Source organism: Gallinula chloropus (assembly GCF_964237585.1).
Source record: "Gallinula chloropus genome assembly, chromosome: 6".
NCBI classification, from domain to species: Eukaryota; Metazoa; Chordata; class Aves; order Gruiformes; family Rallidae; genus Gallinula; species Gallinula chloropus.
In genome coordinates this window covers 17,468,094-17,485,834 of record NC_140091.1, presented here as the reverse complement: position 1 = coordinate 17,485,834, position 17,741 = coordinate 17,468,094, and the positions used below count along the sequence as shown (strand labels likewise).

The 17,741-nt window shown below is 40.2% G+C and overlaps 1 protein-coding gene across 2 annotated transcripts in view; it reads left to right on the top strand.

Moving 5' to 3' along the window:
• ZNF644 (zinc finger protein 644) overlaps positions 1 to 10,023 on the top strand; it is a 46,807-nt gene extending 36,784 nt beyond the window's left edge. Inside the window, exons 7-9 of one of the 2 annotated variants that reach the window (XM_084266133.1) lie at positions 1,146 to 1,268; positions 9,120 to 9,222; positions 9,713 to 10,023. In XM_084266133.1, the coding sequence (XP_084122259.1) occupies positions 1,146 to 1,268; positions 9,120 to 9,222; positions 9,713 to 9,905 (419 nt within the window). In that variant the 3' untranslated portion in view covers positions 9,906 to 10,023. The remainder of the gene's footprint in view (positions 1 to 1,145; positions 1,269 to 9,119; positions 9,223 to 9,712) is intronic. The other variant, XM_084266132.1, reaches the window with a different exon arrangement.
• Positions 10,024 to 17,741: the final 7,718 nt, after the last annotated feature.

The following is a 17,741-nucleotide window of genomic DNA, read 5'->3' as shown; positions in this document are numbered from 1 at the left end:
GGTAAAAATAAACACATGCTTGCATAGTACTAACAGTTACGAATGGGGCCCTATAATTATCTTGTGGCTGAGGTAACAGAATTTGACAACTAACGCACTGTGCCAGTTGAGTTAATAAGAAAATATTTTAACATCAGGTTGAAATTCTTCTGTTTTTCCTAAAAAGGCAGATATTTCTAATTCTGGTTTTAGTTTTCAGAAAGGTTTTTACCAACCCAGGGGTTCTTCTGTAACTTGCCTGAAAAAACAGCATGTCTTCTGTGGGCTGCTGGAGAAATAGGATTCTTTCTTTCCTGCAGACAGAGGCTTTCCAACTGAGTAGCTTTTTTTATTCTTCTAAAAATTTATTAGTAGAGAACTTGAAATGATAGTTGACCAAAAGAATACATCTTTAGTAAAATGAGAGGAGAAACATTACTGTGAAGTGTTGAGCAGGGAGTAAGTTACAATGGTTTCTTTGGTAAGCGAGGAGTTCAGTATTGTTTCACTGTTTTCCTGTGATAAATAGCATGTTGCTTTGTTGATCATTTATTTAGCACAAAGATTTTAGCAAAAAAACTTGAAATCATTAACTTTCATTATCGATTGCGCATCTAAAGTAATGAACAGAAAATGCACTGAACAAAATGTTTTGTCTAACAGCTGTTCAGTGGTGTGTTTTACCACCTTTTTCTCTGAGCCTTCAACAGCAGCCTAATTTAGTATTGAGCTCTTCAGTCATATGGGTAAAACACTTTTAATTACCACTTTGTCAACTAGACTTTTTAAATTCTCTTTACTGGAAATGTTGCAAGCTCCGAAATTTCTCAACAGAACTGTGCTGTTCAAATTGCAAGAGTATATTTTGGGATTAGAGCTTCACAATGTGGAGACCTGTAGGAACTTGGTAGTAGGTATTAAATGCAGAGTAGCCTAATGGGCTCAAGTTGCCTCCTTTCTGTACTTTTTCAAATAACATGGTTTGGCTTAAAGCACTACATGGAAAACTAATAACGGTTAACTTGGATCCTTCTAATATACTAAACAATTGCGTCAATGCAGTGAATATATTTTAAACCATCTTTATTGCAGAAAACTTTTTACAACGCTTTGAGATTTCATTTTTTGAAGAGAGAACTGGATTATAGTTTTCTTTTGAATGATAGGTATGCCTGTGAAGCTTAGAACGTGTGTGCATTGCAATACGACGTTTACAAGTGCTGTTAGCCTGTCCAACCACTTACGCGCTTATGCACGAAAGAAGAGTGCTGGACTTTTGACTGGGACAGGTATGTTTTGTTACAGATGTAAAAGCAAGTCTGTCTATGATACATTTCCTTCATCAGACTGGACAAAAGCATATGTTAATTCAAAATAATTTTGAAGCTTCTGCTGGTAAAGAATATATTTGCCATAAAACTTCAGCAACTTTTAAGAAAAGGTATGTTGCTGTTGTCCACTCTCATGTCTGATTTTCATTCTTACTCATTTATTTTGGATCCAACACTTAAGGTATGTAAGCAAAACTAAGAGATGGTTGCTTAAATTCATTCTACAATATCACAACTTCCAACTCAGCTAGCTGGCCTTCTACTGAAGTATTTTAAAGTACCTCAGAAATGAGAGAGGGGAAAAGAAAAGGAAAAAAACAAAGCCAAAAAACCACACAACAAACTGACAAGCAATTTCTACAATCTAGTCAATATAATTACAAAGAATACTGGAGTTGAAATAGGAAAAGCTAGTTATTTTATAGTTTGTGTATTTCTAACAACATAGTGTGTGCAGTTGGTTTCATTTCTTCTTTGACCCACAACCCAAAAACTCTGATCTGACATGGAGTGAGTGTAGTACATGTTTTTATAATTTTTTTTTATTAAAGCATACTTAATTTTGAAATTTCTTTAATATTCCATATTTTTACTCATTTCCAGAGACCTGCAGTTTATTTGGCTGTGGGCAATTTCTGAGTTTACTTGGATTATTGGTGAGATCAGTGGGACTTTGTATGGTAAACAGCAAATTGGGGAGCAGAGATGAAATACAGAGAGGAGATACAACGCCTGGAATATTCAGTGATTAAGAAGGAAAATGATCAGTTTTCTATGTCAACAACCTTTTTTTTTTAAAATCTGCAGATGTAATTAATTATGCTAAGAATGACAAACAGTTTCAGTCTTTCTCTGCAGAAGCTTAAAAGACACATTTTATAAACTGAGCCTATGGCTACCAGGTCTTATGTTTTAGGGAGTTAGTACTGTAACAGAGTTGATTTAGCAGGAACTGGGCAGATTCTGTAATAGCTGATGTGTAGGAGTGTATACCTTTAGTAATTCTCAAAGTTTTCATATTTACTCACTAGAAGATGATAATAGTGGACTTAATTTACTACCACTGTGGCTTGATACTTGCCCTGTGGTAAGATACTTTGCTTATATACCTACTGGTGAAATAAATACATAGCTATTGAAAAATAAGTTGCATGTTGAAATCTTAACAGTAATTCCTTGGAGGAGGTGCTCTCGCAAACAGGATAGCACACACAGACTGGATTCTGGAGAAGCTCCTCATACCTCAGCTTCCCTTTTGCTAAATGGGAAGAGTGAAGGTAGCTTGTTAAGGTGCTTTCAGGGATTTTTGTTTGTTGTCTTTAAGAGTATTTTGTTAGCAAAGTAGTAGTATGCTTAGCAGAACAGGTCCCACTTTCATTTACAAGGACCAAAAGACTCCTGAGTCTTGTATCACTGGACCTAGAAGTTTGTTTAAAATTAGGTTAGAAACAAATAATAGGTTAAAAACAAAGCTTAAAGAAAAAAATTTGATGTCAGTAGCTGGAGCTGAGCCAGAAAAATAGCCTGCACAATGTGGATAAAAGCCTTTCACCAAACCCAGTGACTTAAGCTTAAGTTTTAGTTTATACATTGGTTGCACAATGTTATTTTATATTAACCCAGTTGTTACCATTAAAAATGTTGTAACTCTGTGATCCTGTAAACTTTGCTCGTTGACTTTTCGAGCAAGCTCATTGCAAGGCTTGTAGACCAGATAAAAAAGCTTCTAAACAGTGGGTTTATAAAGCGATATTTCACTTGATATTTTTTGTGAAGGGAATTATTTTAATGCAAGATTTCACTAGCATGCACTAGGTTTAAATTTTGCTGTGAGTGTCACTCTTGTGGAGATCTCAGCTTTTCTTAAAAAAGGTTGCAGTTGAGAGCAGTTTTGAGATGTCTTCAGTTTGGCTTCAGCCTGGAACTTGTATGAAGACAGTGAGGATGCATTTGTAAAAGTTCCTCCTGTTTTCCTGAAGCCTTTCTTACACCTTGTAAATAAACTTGTCTCAGTTTCTTGCTGGAATTAAATAATTGGGTGTAAACATGAATGTTGTCTTTTATTTGGCCATTGTTACGGGAGCTACATAGGCATTACTGCATAGTAAGAGAAATACAGTAGTCTCTGTGTGTCACCAGAGTGAGACCTTTCCTGGCACTTTGGTGGCTTACATACTAGCCTTCTGCTCAGCTTTTCAGTTTGTCTGGGTATGAGTTTTTTGTATTGACTACTGTCATATTGCTTTATATAGCAGGTGCCCTGCTTCTTCAGTCAGTAATTTGATGACATTTAGTTAAATCTTACCTTTTTCCTCAAAGGCAGTTACACAGTCTTAGCAGCATATTAGATGTAGTTACGCATTATGGTAAATTTTGAGAATGGGATCAAACATGCGCAAAGTGGAATTTTCTAGGCTGTCGACTGTTCAAGTTCAGTGTTGATTAAACTGAATTTGTGTCTGTCACTACGCAGTGTGGATGCACTGTCTAGCAAATGCCTGTCTAGGTTCATTGAGGGTTGGACTAGATGATCTTTCAAGGTCCCTTCCAACCCCTAAGGTTCTGTGATTCTGGATTTGGACAGTTACTTGCTTTTGTATTACTGCTTGCATGATGGCCTTCAGATGTCTGACTGGAACATTAATTTTGTTTTGGTTTTGTGCAGTCTAACTTTGGACAATGTAATGATTTAATCACTCATCTTGAGTAGATGTTGATTTCCTTTTATACCTGTTTTGATAAATAGCAATGCATTAGTGTTTCTCAGAGCATGTGGCAAACTTGCTTCTTTTCTCTGCTTATCTTTAGAGCATTGGACAGGCTTACACAGTATCTTCAAAATGCATCTCGCTTTTCTTGGTACAGTTGTATATCCAGCTTCCTTCCTTTTCTTCTCTCTAGGCTTCTCTTCCCCCCCTAAAGTATCTTGATTCTTTCTTGCACTCTGGCTTTTTACGTCTTCTCTTTGTTGACACTTTTCACATACTCAGTCTCTTCTTCCAGCTGTCAACTTCTGGGAATCGCCACACTCTTCTTTGGTCTTTGATTCTGTAGATGGAGACTGATTTTTGGAAGTCTTGGAGAGAACAGTAAAATACAGAACAAGGAGTCTGGCCTTCAAGCCAATGGTATGACTGAAGTAGCAGTTCATGTGCGGCCACTATGCTTCTAAATAATTTCTCATCTTGCTTTGTCAAGATTGTAGCTTCAGGAGGTTTACACTGTGGAAGCATATGTGGCTACATCAGAAATCTGAGATCCACTGGCTTTGTATGTCTCTTTCCATGCTGCTACGGTTATCACTGATCAACTGGCATGATGAGTTAATTTTTAGTATCCTGTAAAATCCTTCAGGGAGAAAATGACTGGAGGGTTTGTCTTTATGCATTTTTACTGTGCTGCCATCATGATGAGGATAGATAAGAAGTGATTGACTTTGAAAAATTGGTGAATAAATATACAAGAGAGAGAAATGTATTATGTTTTACTTTTTAATTGCCAGTGGTTCGAAGTGGCCAGTTAAATAGCTTACATATGCTGTGACAAAAGTAATGAAGTCTGAATAAAGACCCAGCTTCAGTCTTCCTGAAATGGGGAGTGTTCCATGTTGGGGGACACGAAGAATTTGCAGAGCTTGCCAATTACAGTGGACGCACTTTTTGTACCGACCAAATTCCATGACCTGAAGGACCTGTAATTGTGACTTCTCTAGTTCACATCTTAGGCATGCGTATTTTAGCCTCCTATCTCCATCTGCATGTAGTCTGTCTTGTTAAGTGGACACACAGAGGTAAAGAAGTTTTTTATATGCTGACTTTTTGCCTAGCTTGTATTTTTCTAAATGGCATGCTCTAAAATTGAGTGCCTCGAGATTCCTCCAAAGTTTGCCATCTTTTAAATGGGTTGCTTCTCTGTCATGCTGTACCAGAGGTTTGATGAAGTGGTGTAACTGTTTACGAAAAGTTCTGAAATAGCAACTAGGGAGCAGCAAGTGGCCAAAGATGAAGGAAGGTGTCTTCTTCCAAAACAGAATTGGACATTTATGGAGAATGGAGGATGATAGTTTGGGAGCTGTGATAGCCACAAAGTAGTCTTCAATGGTAGGTAGTTTCTCCCTATTGCTGGCAACTTGCTGCAATTTCCATTAAGCTTACTAGAGCTGAATTATCCTCAGTCTCTTCCCAAAAGTGCTAAAACCATACTTTTTGAGGTAGGCGTGCTTTATTCCAACGAGGTATTGGACAAACAGTAACTGAGTTTTGGTCAGAACACAGCTACGCTTCTTGTGGGTGTTGCAGTTTTGTGAGGCTGCTGAGCTGGTTTCTTTAAGCAGCAGAGTTTTCTGCCAGCCTTAACTATAAACAACGAGCAATTCAAGGCCAAAGTCGCGGCCCAAGAGATAGTCAAGCGCCTCTGAGAGTCACATAGAGGAGAAAACAACCCAGAAGCAGCTGCATTTTGCCACCGGAGAAGGGAGCAAAATCATGGCTAAAGGGAAGTCTGCTTAGAATGGAGGGGTGGGTGGGGGAAGGTGCTACCAAGAACCCCATTGTCTGCACTCCCTGCCCCTCTTTACTGTGAACAGGGTGGGGGGAAGAAGGGAGCAAAATCCTGACTGAAATCTGCTAAGAAGGGGAGGGAAATTGTTTTGAGATCTGGTTGTGTTTGTTTTAAGATCTGGTTGTGCTCCCAACTCCGTTTTTTTCACTGTTCTTTGTAGTGTAGTGTGATAGAGTAGGTTCTCCTTCACTTTGTGTTGAGTCTGTTTTGCCCACGTCATTGATGACAGAGTGATCTCTCCCTGTCCTTATTTTGACTCCTGAGCCTGTTAATATATATTTCCTCCCCTGTCCAACTAAGAAGGGGAGTAATAGACTGACTTGGGTGGGCATCTGGCCTCCAGCCAGGGCTAAACCACCACAATGAGTGAGACAATGGTGTGACTGACTTGATGCTTACAAGCACTTGTAAGCATCATATCAGCAGAATGCTTAAGTGTGCATGTGACTTTCATTTAAACTTGTAACTCTCTGGGTAGACAAAGCCAAAATTAATGCAGCAGTTACTGATCCATGTCTCTGGTAACTGGTGTTGGAATTACGGTTTTCATCAGCTTTACCCAGGTTTTACTCTTTCTCCACTTACTTTCCTGCTTCATTGGAGTAGCATCAAAATGTACTTGTGCTGTTTTGTGCCCCATAAAACATACAGGAATATATTCACTAGATCAAGTGACAAAGGGAACAAAAAAAACCCCAAAAACCTTGCAAAACACAGGTTTTGTATTCATAGTATTTTCTGTCTGTTGTAACAGCTTCTTGCTTGGGCAAACCTACTTTCAATCTTGGCTAAGTTCCTCTGAGAATGCACAGTGTGATCTGAATGTTTTTTTCTTGATGTCTTTTACTGTGATATTTTCTGTTCTTTGTTTTGTAATATCTCTGTCTAGAGCACCCCTTGTAAATGGCTCAGGAGATGCCCATTGTTTTGTTTTCCTTGTTTTCTCATTGTTCTTGGAATGGGTACCTTTCAAGGAAGTAGAAACTACATCTCCTGGTACATTATGGCAGTTTGTGTTGCTCTTTGATTGCATGGTAGCTCAGAGAGGGAGTCCTAGAAGATCAGTCACACACAAAACCATTAGGTTTCAGGAACCTCTGTTGCAGTAGACCAATTCAGGTCTAGAGAGAAAGTGAAAGATCTCCTAAATGCTTGGGATGTATGTGAGTAGAATCAAATTTCATAATGGGAATTAATGTCTTAAGTTTGCCAACATGAAGGAAATTAGTTAGTTCTTGTTTCAAATGCATGTAGGCTTCTCTAGAAGAACCCTGCTGTCTACTGGGTGGGGGTTTTTTTTTGTTTTACTCATTCAACTAACTGACACCAGATGCAACTCATGGATGCGTTTGCATTTGGATAATACTGACTTCTGTTTCCCTGCTTCCCGTGATGTTCTGCGAAATTGGCAATGGCAAAGCTTCTGATGTAATAACTGCTTCGGATAAGTTGCCTCTCATGCAAATAGTTTTCTTCAGGGAATGGATGTCTGGGTTTCAGTATTTTATCTGCTTATATTTCTGGTAATGTTGTTACTGATGTTGCAGTATGTGAAATGTTTATACTACTTGGTAGTTCCTACAGTATGAATGAGTTAGCTTTTTTCTTCCTAATTAGAAAAATATGCTTTTGATGAGAGCATAAAGCATGAAGAATCCCTTACCTATTCGCTTTTCCACAAATTATCTTGGCCATTTCTCTTCCCCCACACCCCCCAACCCTGGGTTACTGCCTTTATATCCAGACTACTTCTATTGTTGCTATCAGAAAACATGCTGTTGGGCCTCATCTTCCTAATGATGGCTTGGCCCAGGTTCTGAAAGAAGTCTCTTTAGGTTGGTATCTGCTTTCTGCTTGTTTGATTAGTTCTCTGTTACCTTCAAACCTCAAAAACTCATTCTATTTTTTCTAGATACTCTAGGAATCTTTAAAATCTGGGGATGGAACTGGGAAATGTCTGGTGTATCTACAAGTTAAAAGTTTGGCAACAGGGTAAAAGCTTGAGAGGTGCTCATTTGGAGGACATAAGAAAAATGAAGGATGCAATCAAGACTATGCGTTCTTTAAATCAGCGGGTATTGCCTCACCAGATGATGTCTTATGCTTCAGAATGCGAAGAGGTTTATTCTTTTTTATATTACAGGAGCCAAAACTTAGACAAGTGTAACGATTTAATTTTTTTTTCTTTAATATTTATTTTACTGTTAAGGTGCATCAGTAGTGTAGCATTATGCCTTTTTGGAATCAATAATGCAACTTGTTACTGTCTTTCAGGTTTCTGTGGAGTTATAGTGTCAGTGTCTTGTGTTTTGGAATGGAATGTAGCTAGATAATATTTTTCCGTCCAACCAGTCCCAAACTTCTTGATTTTCTTGAGCTTTTTCACCTGTTTTCATCATAACAATATTAACTCAGTTTAACCCCCTCATCTTCCAACTTTGGCTGCTGCTTAGAATCTCCAGGTTTTGTTACAGATTCCTACTAAATCTGTTTATGGGGGATACAGATCTCAGTGCTAACTGAACCCATTTGCTATGTGTTTTCTGTTCACACACATTATTCTCATATCGTTTCAAATGCTTAGGCTGAATTTAAGAAGTGGCCTTGCTGCCCCTGTTGATTGTCCTGATACCAGCTCCCACTGCCAAGGGTTAATACACAATTTTTGCAAGATGCATTAGAATTCAGACAGGAGTGAGGGGGAGGCTTCATTTAAAATTCTTAGAATAAGAGGACAAACTTCTGCTTTGTGTTGAAACAAACGGACGGTGGTTTATTCAAACTAGAGGTTCTTGATTATATTAGCTGAAAGCTACAACTTTGTGAAGTTGTAACTTGGTTGAACATAAGTGGTTTTATGATGGTACTTGAACTACAAATGAAGTTCCAAGATTTTGACAGCAGTTTATGCATGAAAGGGAATTTCCAGTGGCGCTTTGCCTCTGTGTAATTCTGCCATAGGTTAGTAGGTGCTTGCTGATATTAAAACAACAGTTTAATGCTGAATGTCAATTATGTAGTCTTTTAAAGAGCAGGCGCTGTGCTGATCTAAAAAATAGCTTCATGTGTTTTGCCAATAAATTTCTCAGAGTACACTGTAATTGTTTTGAATTTACATTATAATTAAATGTAGAATAACGAGGTAGATGTCTTTTCACTACTGCTATAGGGGATGCTTACTAAATAGCTCTGTTTGGTTAACGCTCATTGAAGTATCACTTTCACATATGGAAATTTCTCTTTTCTTAGCTTTAGACTGTAAGCAAAAGAAGTCAAGGTCAAGATCTGGAAGCAAGAAAAAAATGCTGCCATTACCTCATAGTGCTGATGAAGTTTACATACTCAGATGCAGGTACATAGGGTTGTTTTAATTGAGAGAATGTGTTCTTAAGAACTTGCTAATCTCAGTCATAAGATTTAAGATCATATCCTGTAAACAAGTTTGTGATTAAATTGAGTAACAGTGGGGGGAGCAGTTGCTTATTTTAATTAATTTGAACAAGAGGACTTGAATCAGTCATACTTGGGTATTAGGTTGCCAGCTGTTTAGTTGAAATCTCATTGGTCATGTCTGAGTAATACTCAGCCCTTCAAAAGAAAGTTCACGTGCAAACAGCAGATTGATACTGCCAGTATTAAAAATGTAAGAGGGTAAACTGTATAAACTGCCAATTTTTTTGTCCTCCCAGTTACTATAATTTAACTCAGTTACCGAAGTTTTCAGGTAAAATATGTAGAAAGAAACCTAAAGAAAATTAAGACTTTGCACTTAATGTCTTTATTTTATGTTGTTGGAGTAGACCTAGATATATCTTGGTGCAATAACTTTAATATTTGCATAGGTTTTGTGGTCTGGTCTTTCGAGGACCTTTGTCTGTTCAAGAAGACTGGATAAAGCACTTGCAGCGACACATTGTCAACGCAAATCTTCCACGGACTGGAGCTGGCATGGTTGAAGTCACATCACTACTTAAAAAGCCTGCTTCAATTACTGAAACTTCATTTTCTTTACTGATGGCAGAAGCAGCATCATAGAACAAGGAAACATTTTAAATTTTAATTGGATGTAAATTTGAAATACTTTGTCATTTTTTAAAATAAATTGCTACACTAAATTATGTTTATAAATGCTAAAGATGGAAAAATAGAGAAAGTGGATTACAGTAACATCAAAATAAATTGAATACTTAACAGTTACAGTAAGTAGTCTTTATATTTTATATAGGGTGGAAGATGTGTTTTTAAGGTTTATTATGTTATTGTCAGTTACTGTGTTCACTATCAGTACAAGACCATTACATGTATGGCAGCCATTTTTAAATTGTTGCACATGGGTACTTAAAAAACAGATTTTCATAAAACAAAGAAACCATGTTCTCTTCAGTGTTACCCAAATCAAGGCTCTGTTTATTCCAAAAAGAATTACATAGTAAAATAAGATATTATTATATTTTGTTTGTATGTATGTAGTGTTTTGTATAATACCAAGAACTGCTAATACAATTTACTCAACTTAGGGCATTAAATATCATGTACTTCATAGTTCAAGAGACTGTTTCATTCAAATAGGGCAATTAGTACTATTCTATCTAGGTGTGTAAGTGTTTTTTTTAAATCACATGAGGCTTTTTGTACTAAACAGTGGAGGGAAACTTGTTTAAACAAATTTCTAAGAGAAATATGTACATAATACTGGAAATTTGTGGTAAGGAAATATTCTTTACTTCAGTTGCATTTCTCACTGACAATAAAGTGGTGCATCCATGCTACCTCCTACTTGTCAACAAAGATGGTATTTACCCTTACGTTTTTGTATCATAGTAGACTCAGTCCAACTTTCTTTATTACAAAGCATCTTTTTGTTAACAAGTTTGTTTCTTTTTGATGATTTACTTAAAAGTCTGACTTGCTTACAGAAGTTTGCCTCTCTACTATTTTATTTAACACTGTAGAAATGTACTAATAAGCATTGCTCACTACACGGTTAGAGTAGACTTTTCATTTATAATTCTGTTTAAAAGATTGATCATTTTAGAAAATTCGAACACAGGTTGAAATGTTTCTACATATGAAGAGAATGTTTACAACTTAAATTTTAGAGCTTGTTTTGGATGTGATTATATGTATGAAAACTGTAACACTATGCTCATGCTAAGGACCTACTTACAGAATTACTGAAATAAATGTGCTGTGAGGATGGAAATATGGTGCAGGTGTCTTGGTCATGATGAATTGTGTTTGTTCATTTAAACTGTCTTCAAAACATGATTTTTTGTTTAAATCAAACCAGGTTCCTCTACAAATCAATTTTGTATGCAAGTAACATTTCATTTTGCTCATATAGGGTAACAGATACTGTAGTTAAGCCAAGGATATGCATTGATATTTTCTTTATATGTAAATAAAGTTTAAAACAGTTAAAACAAGAGGAGTATTTTGGTAGAGTATATACATACCTCACTGCCAGTGAAATTGCTTTCCTATGGTATATCTCCTTACCAGAAAAATCTCTAAATAAAAAGGTTTAAAGAAAATCTAAATGTCTATAATGTGAAGCATTTATTTGCATTGTGTGAATTAAGTTTGTGGAATTGATTTGTCTTGCTTGAGATTAGAATCTTCTCATGATCTTAAGTAAAAGTACATTTACTTGCAATAAACGGAGTTGCTCAGAGATGCGATGCATTACCTGTGATTGGTGGAGCATCTGGATCAGTGTCTGTCTTCCTGTGTGGGGCAGGTCAGGGGTAACGCCTGAGGCTGGTTAACGTTCTGGTCAAGCCCATGGGCAGAAGATCCACCGCTGTGCAGGACAGTGTCCTGAGACAAGGCCATCCTAGCTCTGTCGAGGCTGTCATTGAATTAGTGCTGCCAGGTGCAGGGCTGTGCAGGTTACTACAGGTAGCTGTAGCTTTTCTGGTCAAAACTTAACTCCCTTTTCAACTGGAAGATCAACATCAGTACATTTAAAGGCTGGAGGAAAAACATGCTTTAGAGCTTTGGGGAAGGATAACTGAAGTGTATTGCGGGCAAATGGTGTGTGTGCAGACTGACAAACTTCTCAATTTGTGGGTGATCGTGGGAATTTTTTTATATGCTGTGAAAATGGAAACTTACAGCAGTGTGGTGAAACAGGATAGAGGGAAGTGATCAAATCACCTTGAATGTTTATAATGCTTTAATAGAGTGCTTGTTTACCCTTCTCACCAAAAAAAGGTGCTTGTGAGAGCACCATATTTTGTGGCTGTTTAACAGATGACAAAATCAATTAAGTGCAAATGATATTAACCTAGTATTGTTAAGAATGCTTGTAAGGTAAAGCCATACTGTGCAGAATTTAGCAGTAGCAAAAAAACTCTATTAGGTTCATAATATTAGTAAAAAACCCTATTTAATTCATTAAACCCCAGTAGCGAGCTGCTTGGTGTAACACTGAAATGCAGGGTTGCGTCTGAAGAGCAGGGAGCTCGGGGCATGATAAGTTTCCAACGTGAGATCCTCGAGCTGTGGAGCAGCAGGTTTGAGCAGCAGGCTCTGCGTGGGTGCACGGGAGCTGTGTGACCTACTTGCATCAGAGCCTCAGCAGCATAGCTTGAACCGTGAACTCTTCTGATTATTAACTGTGTTTATGGTTGATAAGGACTGCATATTTTTAATAATAATAAAGTACTCCTAAGCTTTCTTTAGCTTCTGGTTCTCAAGTGGGGCTATTTGTTGTCTTGGCTTCTGGTTTTCGGAAGTACAGATCTTCTGTCACTACCTATATGGGAATATAAATCCCCTTTCCAGAGTTATAGAGATTCTAAATAATCTGGTAGAAGAGAGTTAATTAAATCAGTCACTTTATTATGTCAGTCTCATTTTGAGATGTGTGGCTTGAGAGGCTCTGGCAGCCTGCTGAAGAGCTGGACTTCCAGAATTGCACATGCAAACACAAGCGTTGGTCTGTTTGCTTTGGCTAGATTGTTTAGGCTAGAGGCTGCAGTGGCATAGTGATACGTGTTCGGTTCATTTTGGTTCCTTATCACAACCTGACATGTTTCTGGAGTTACTTTGGTTTCTGGTGAAGGTCTCCAAGTAGCAGCCTCAGGAAAATTACAAAGGACTTCTCAGAATGCTTAGAGAAGCCTGGGAAATTGTAGAAGACCACCCCACCCCCCCCCCATGTTTTGTATGCTGATGGCCTATATCCCCAAATTCCAGTGATAGTTCCAAGTCATCTTAAAAAATTAAAATTCTTGTTTGAATTCATTGAAAGAAGCTTCTACTGGAGCTTGGAAGGATGACTGTAAAGTTCCTGTGGTAGCCACTGCGAGGTGGTGGTGTCTCCAGGCTGTAGGTGTGTAAAGTGGGAGATGGAGGCAAGCAGGGAACAACCTGGCTCACAGAAATCTTGGGGCATGCTCGCCTGTTTGCCATGTGCCTCTTTGGATGGATGGTGCAAGTTGCATTAGGTGGACTGCATCCACAGCTCTTCCCATAGATCCGACTTGTGCTTCCCCAGGGCTCACCTTACCCGGGCAGTGGTGTCAGGAAAGGAGCAGCCTTCCCCGTGGGGAGAAGCGGAGAGCAGGCGATAGCCAACCCTAGCTGGTGGGGTGGGACTGTAACAGCCGGGGGTTGTGTCCTTTGCGTGTTTGAGCTCTGTGCCTGCTCAAAGTCCTGCCTTTTTGGCCTCGTGCAGGGAAATCACTGAGGTCATTGAGGTAAGTGGGTCGTAGGAGGATTGAGATCTGTGAATTGGGGCACAGAGAAGTGCATCTACCCAGGGTTTGGAAAGGTCAGCCTCACAGGACTGAGATGGGGAGATGAGTTTCTGCAAAGCTGTTTTGACACCAGGGCTTTTCCTGGGCTGGTTGTGGGTGTAGATTATCCTGTATGTCACTAGTGCTTTAAAGAGGGTTATTTGCTCCATTGTCTGCCTGATTCTGAAAACCCTCAGAAGATAAATTTTGGCTGAAAAATTAACAGCAAATAACAAGTATTTGCTTTTAACTAAATGGTGAGGGCTGTGGACGAGGCTGTTCAGTTGAGCAATGTGGTTAACAGACTTTTCCACTTTTTATCACAGTAGGTTATGGTCTGGATACTTAAACATCAGTTTCATACTAAATAAAAACTTGGTTTATATAGTTTTGACTTCATTTTTTTTTAAAAAAAACCTGTTTAGGGTGGTACTTACTTAAAAAAACCTGACTGCATTATGATTTCGGATACTTCAATCCACCGTGCTTTGTAGGTGCTGTTGCCTGATACATGGGGTAGCAATTTTGATGTAATGGAAACTTCTGGGCCATCGTGCCGGGTCTGTAATCTCTTGCAATAAAATGTTCCTTTTTAACACGGCAGGCTGCTTGGTGTTCTTCCCGTCGATCGGAGGTTGAGCTCCCAGCTGCGTGGCAGGGCAGAGGGCAGATTGCTGGCTGTAGCCCTCTGAAAACTCAGAAAGGGGAGAGGCAGGGAGAAGGCATTTGCTTTCTGGCACTGGAGGCCAAGAATGAGGACTGAGATGGAGACAGCATGGCCAGAGCCAGCTCCAGACCTGGGCACATGTCATCCCACTTCTCGCCCTGCACAATCTGGCTTTGCTGCCATCTCCTGTCCCAGTTGGAGGCCGCTCTTCCCTGCAGCATTCCCTGCACAGCGGGGCCTACCTGGGCGCAGCAGGGCCTGCCTGGGCACAGCCGGACCTACCTGGGCACAGTGGGGCCTGCCTGGGCACAGCCGGACCTACCTGGGTGCAGCAGGGCCTGCCTGGGTGCAGCAGGGTCTACCTGGGCACAGTGGGACCTACCTGGACACAGCGGGACCTACCTGGGCACGGCATACTCTGAAGCTCCAGCTGATGTAACTGGTGTGTCCCTGTGCTTCCCACAGCCGCCTGCTGCTGTGTGGAAGGTTTCAGGGCCACACCGCAACCTCTCCCACGCACACTCGGGGAACAGAACAGTAGAAATTTTATCAAACTTAACATAGATGTTTTCTCCTTTGGAAGCTCCACCTTGACATTTGATTACAGCAGCTGTGAAGCATGTTTGTAGCTTGCTGGGAAACTTACCCAAATCCATCCTCACTGCTGTAGTGGCAAATGCTGAAGCCTTGAATCCCATTGTGCTCTTTGAAATGGCTTCAGAAAATAAGTGACTGATGAAGCAGGATGCAAGCGAGCACCATTAACCTGTGTTTTAACCAAATAAGGAATGGTGTGTCACCCAGGTACACGTCTTGCTGACAAGAAATAATTCTTTCATCTGTCTCTTCCCTGAAAAACAAAACAAAAAAAAAAACCAGTTGTGTGAAAGTAGAAGAAAGAAAATAACCTTATTTGGATAAAGACACAGGGGGAAAAAAAATCTTTTTAAAACAAACAAAACCCCATCGGTTGAAGCAGAAGCTGCAAACAGGGGAAGACAGTCTAAGCCTGAGGATGACATTTGTTTTGTAGTCCCTGAAATCTGGCTGATGGCTGCATTTGCTGTGCCTCTAAATCTTCAGGGGTGCGTTTGGGTTCCTGGCACAGAGGAGGTTAGGGCAAATACCCTTAGCTGAACAGCCAAGGAGTAAGTTTTAACCCCAAACTGCTAAGGAAATAGGTGGTGACAGGGAAAAGAGGCTTTGAATCCAACTTCTTGCATTGAAAGTCAACTGTAGCCATTCCCTTTGCCATCTGAAGTATGTTTGCCAATGCTTTTTAAGGGCTGCATATAAATCCATAGACACTTGCTCCTGTCACAAAGGAGCGTGAGCTGCTTCCCTCATATGGCCTCAGTCACAAATTTGGTACCAAAATCTGAATTTCCAGGTTCTGTTCCCGTGGGGCTATGCCATTCAGCACCTCCAAAAACCTCTCATTACTCTTTGGCCTCTGTGGTTTTATAGCATTCTCTTCTCTGTGAAATAGCCTCCACTACTCAGCCTGGTGTTCTCTGGCTGCAGCAGATCAGGACTGCTAACAAATGACGAAAGACCCTGACCCAGAATGTGAGTATTCTTCCAGGATCCCAAACTCATTTCTTTGCCCTCAGGCCCAGGTTCCCATCTGGGGACGGTGCTTAGCTGCCTCTCGCTGGGCTGCTAACCTGACTGCTTTCATTATCTTCATGCCTAGCTTGGTTTGTTTTCCCTTTCCTCAGCTTTTGCTTATATCCATGTTTGCTTTTTCTTCATTTTTTGTCTCTCCAGTTCTGCAGGACTTCATTTTAGTGCTGGCTACCAGTGATGAAGCTTTTTGGGGGAAGTCCTACAAGCCTTATCACATGCAAACACAGATAGAATACTGCTTAGTATTCTTAAAAACACAGCTAATGGCTTGATTCCTGGTTTATTTTACATGGAGACAGTAGCTGTCTGCACCTGAGAGGTGAGGGGAGGAGGAGCTGTTTAGATTGTAGAGTGACTTTGGAAGAGAAAGTACGTGGAACAAAAATCCCAGGTTCTACCATTGTTACCAAACCAAGGACTCTGGAGTAGACTTTGCTGTTGGGAGCTGAACACCTGCCTCACCAATTACCTCATGTAGCATGAGCCCATCTGGGAAAGGGAATGTCTTGTGCCCTCTTTCAGTTTTTTCTGCATAAAGGTGGGTTGCTGTCTTTCCTATTTTTCCTTCTTTCTCCCCCACCCCCCCCAACAGCCTTACTGGCATGGTACGAGTCTTTCAAAAATGGAGCATTTGCTTGAGTGTTTTGTTAGCAAGCAGCTGGCTGGCTGCCTTGAGCAAAGGGGAACAGATATCTATTACAAACTGGTAAAAACATATTGGAGATAAGAATCTCAGTCCTTTTAGTGGCAAATGATGGATGAGATAGGTAGAATGATATTCTTAGGAAATTAAACTGTGATTTCAGATTAAGATGTAGAGATGTGCCAGGAGCATGTGAGCAATCCCCCCACCCCCACTACTGCCAGCAGCAAACAAAATCAGGGGCCTTCAGGTTTCTGTGATCTCTTGTAATGTGTGGCAGCTGGCACCCGGGGGTGGGGAACAGAGGGGGAAGTCCTGCCTTCTAGTTGCTCTCTGTGCTGGGCTGGGGAAGTTGTGTGTTGGTCTGGACTACGATTTCTTTGTGTTACTTCGGAAGCTGAGAGCAGCAGGTATGTTATACAGGGGTATCTACAGGATAGATGTGTGTGATCTATTTTCTTTCTCTTTTGGGGCAGCATGGGCTTACCTTGGTAAAAACCTTCCAGGTTTCAAGTGTCTTCCCTACCTTAACAGACTGAAAATGCCAATCCTGGCTACCTAGTGGTAGGCACTTAGCAAGTGTCCTGGTCCCGGAGAGACCCCTCAGTGGTGGGTGAGGGGCAAATCCATCCCACTGCTGTTATTACTGTGTGTGGAGAGAAAGCTCTGACCGGTTTGGGCCCAAACCAAAAATGGAGTAGTTACTGAAAACAACCAGATGGAGTCAGAGCCTCGACTGCTTTATGTTCCAGCTGCCTGCAAATGGCAGCATGTGCAGCTCACACGCGGATTTGCTGCTGTTGTGGGGAGCTCGTTTGTTGCCAGAGAAAATCTGAGTGCTTTCCCTAATGTTTTTTTACTTTCACTCCCCTTCCCCTGCCTCGAGGGAAGCATTAGTAAGAACTAGAAGGGTTCTTATTAAAAGTCTATGTTAACTCCAGAAGCCTTGCAGAGGTTTCTTACCCTCTATTACCCTGCAGGTCTGAACTACATCCCACCCCAAGGTGCTCCCTGCCTGCATGAGTTTGCAAGGCCCAACTGTACCTAGGACCTAACCCCAGCAAAACAATAGGTGTATGTGTGGCCTTTCACCACGTCGATGTTTTGCCTTCATTAGCAGTCAAAATTATTTTGATCTTACTCAACAGAGAAGCTATGAAAACAGCAAGGCAGGAGAAGATCAGGGC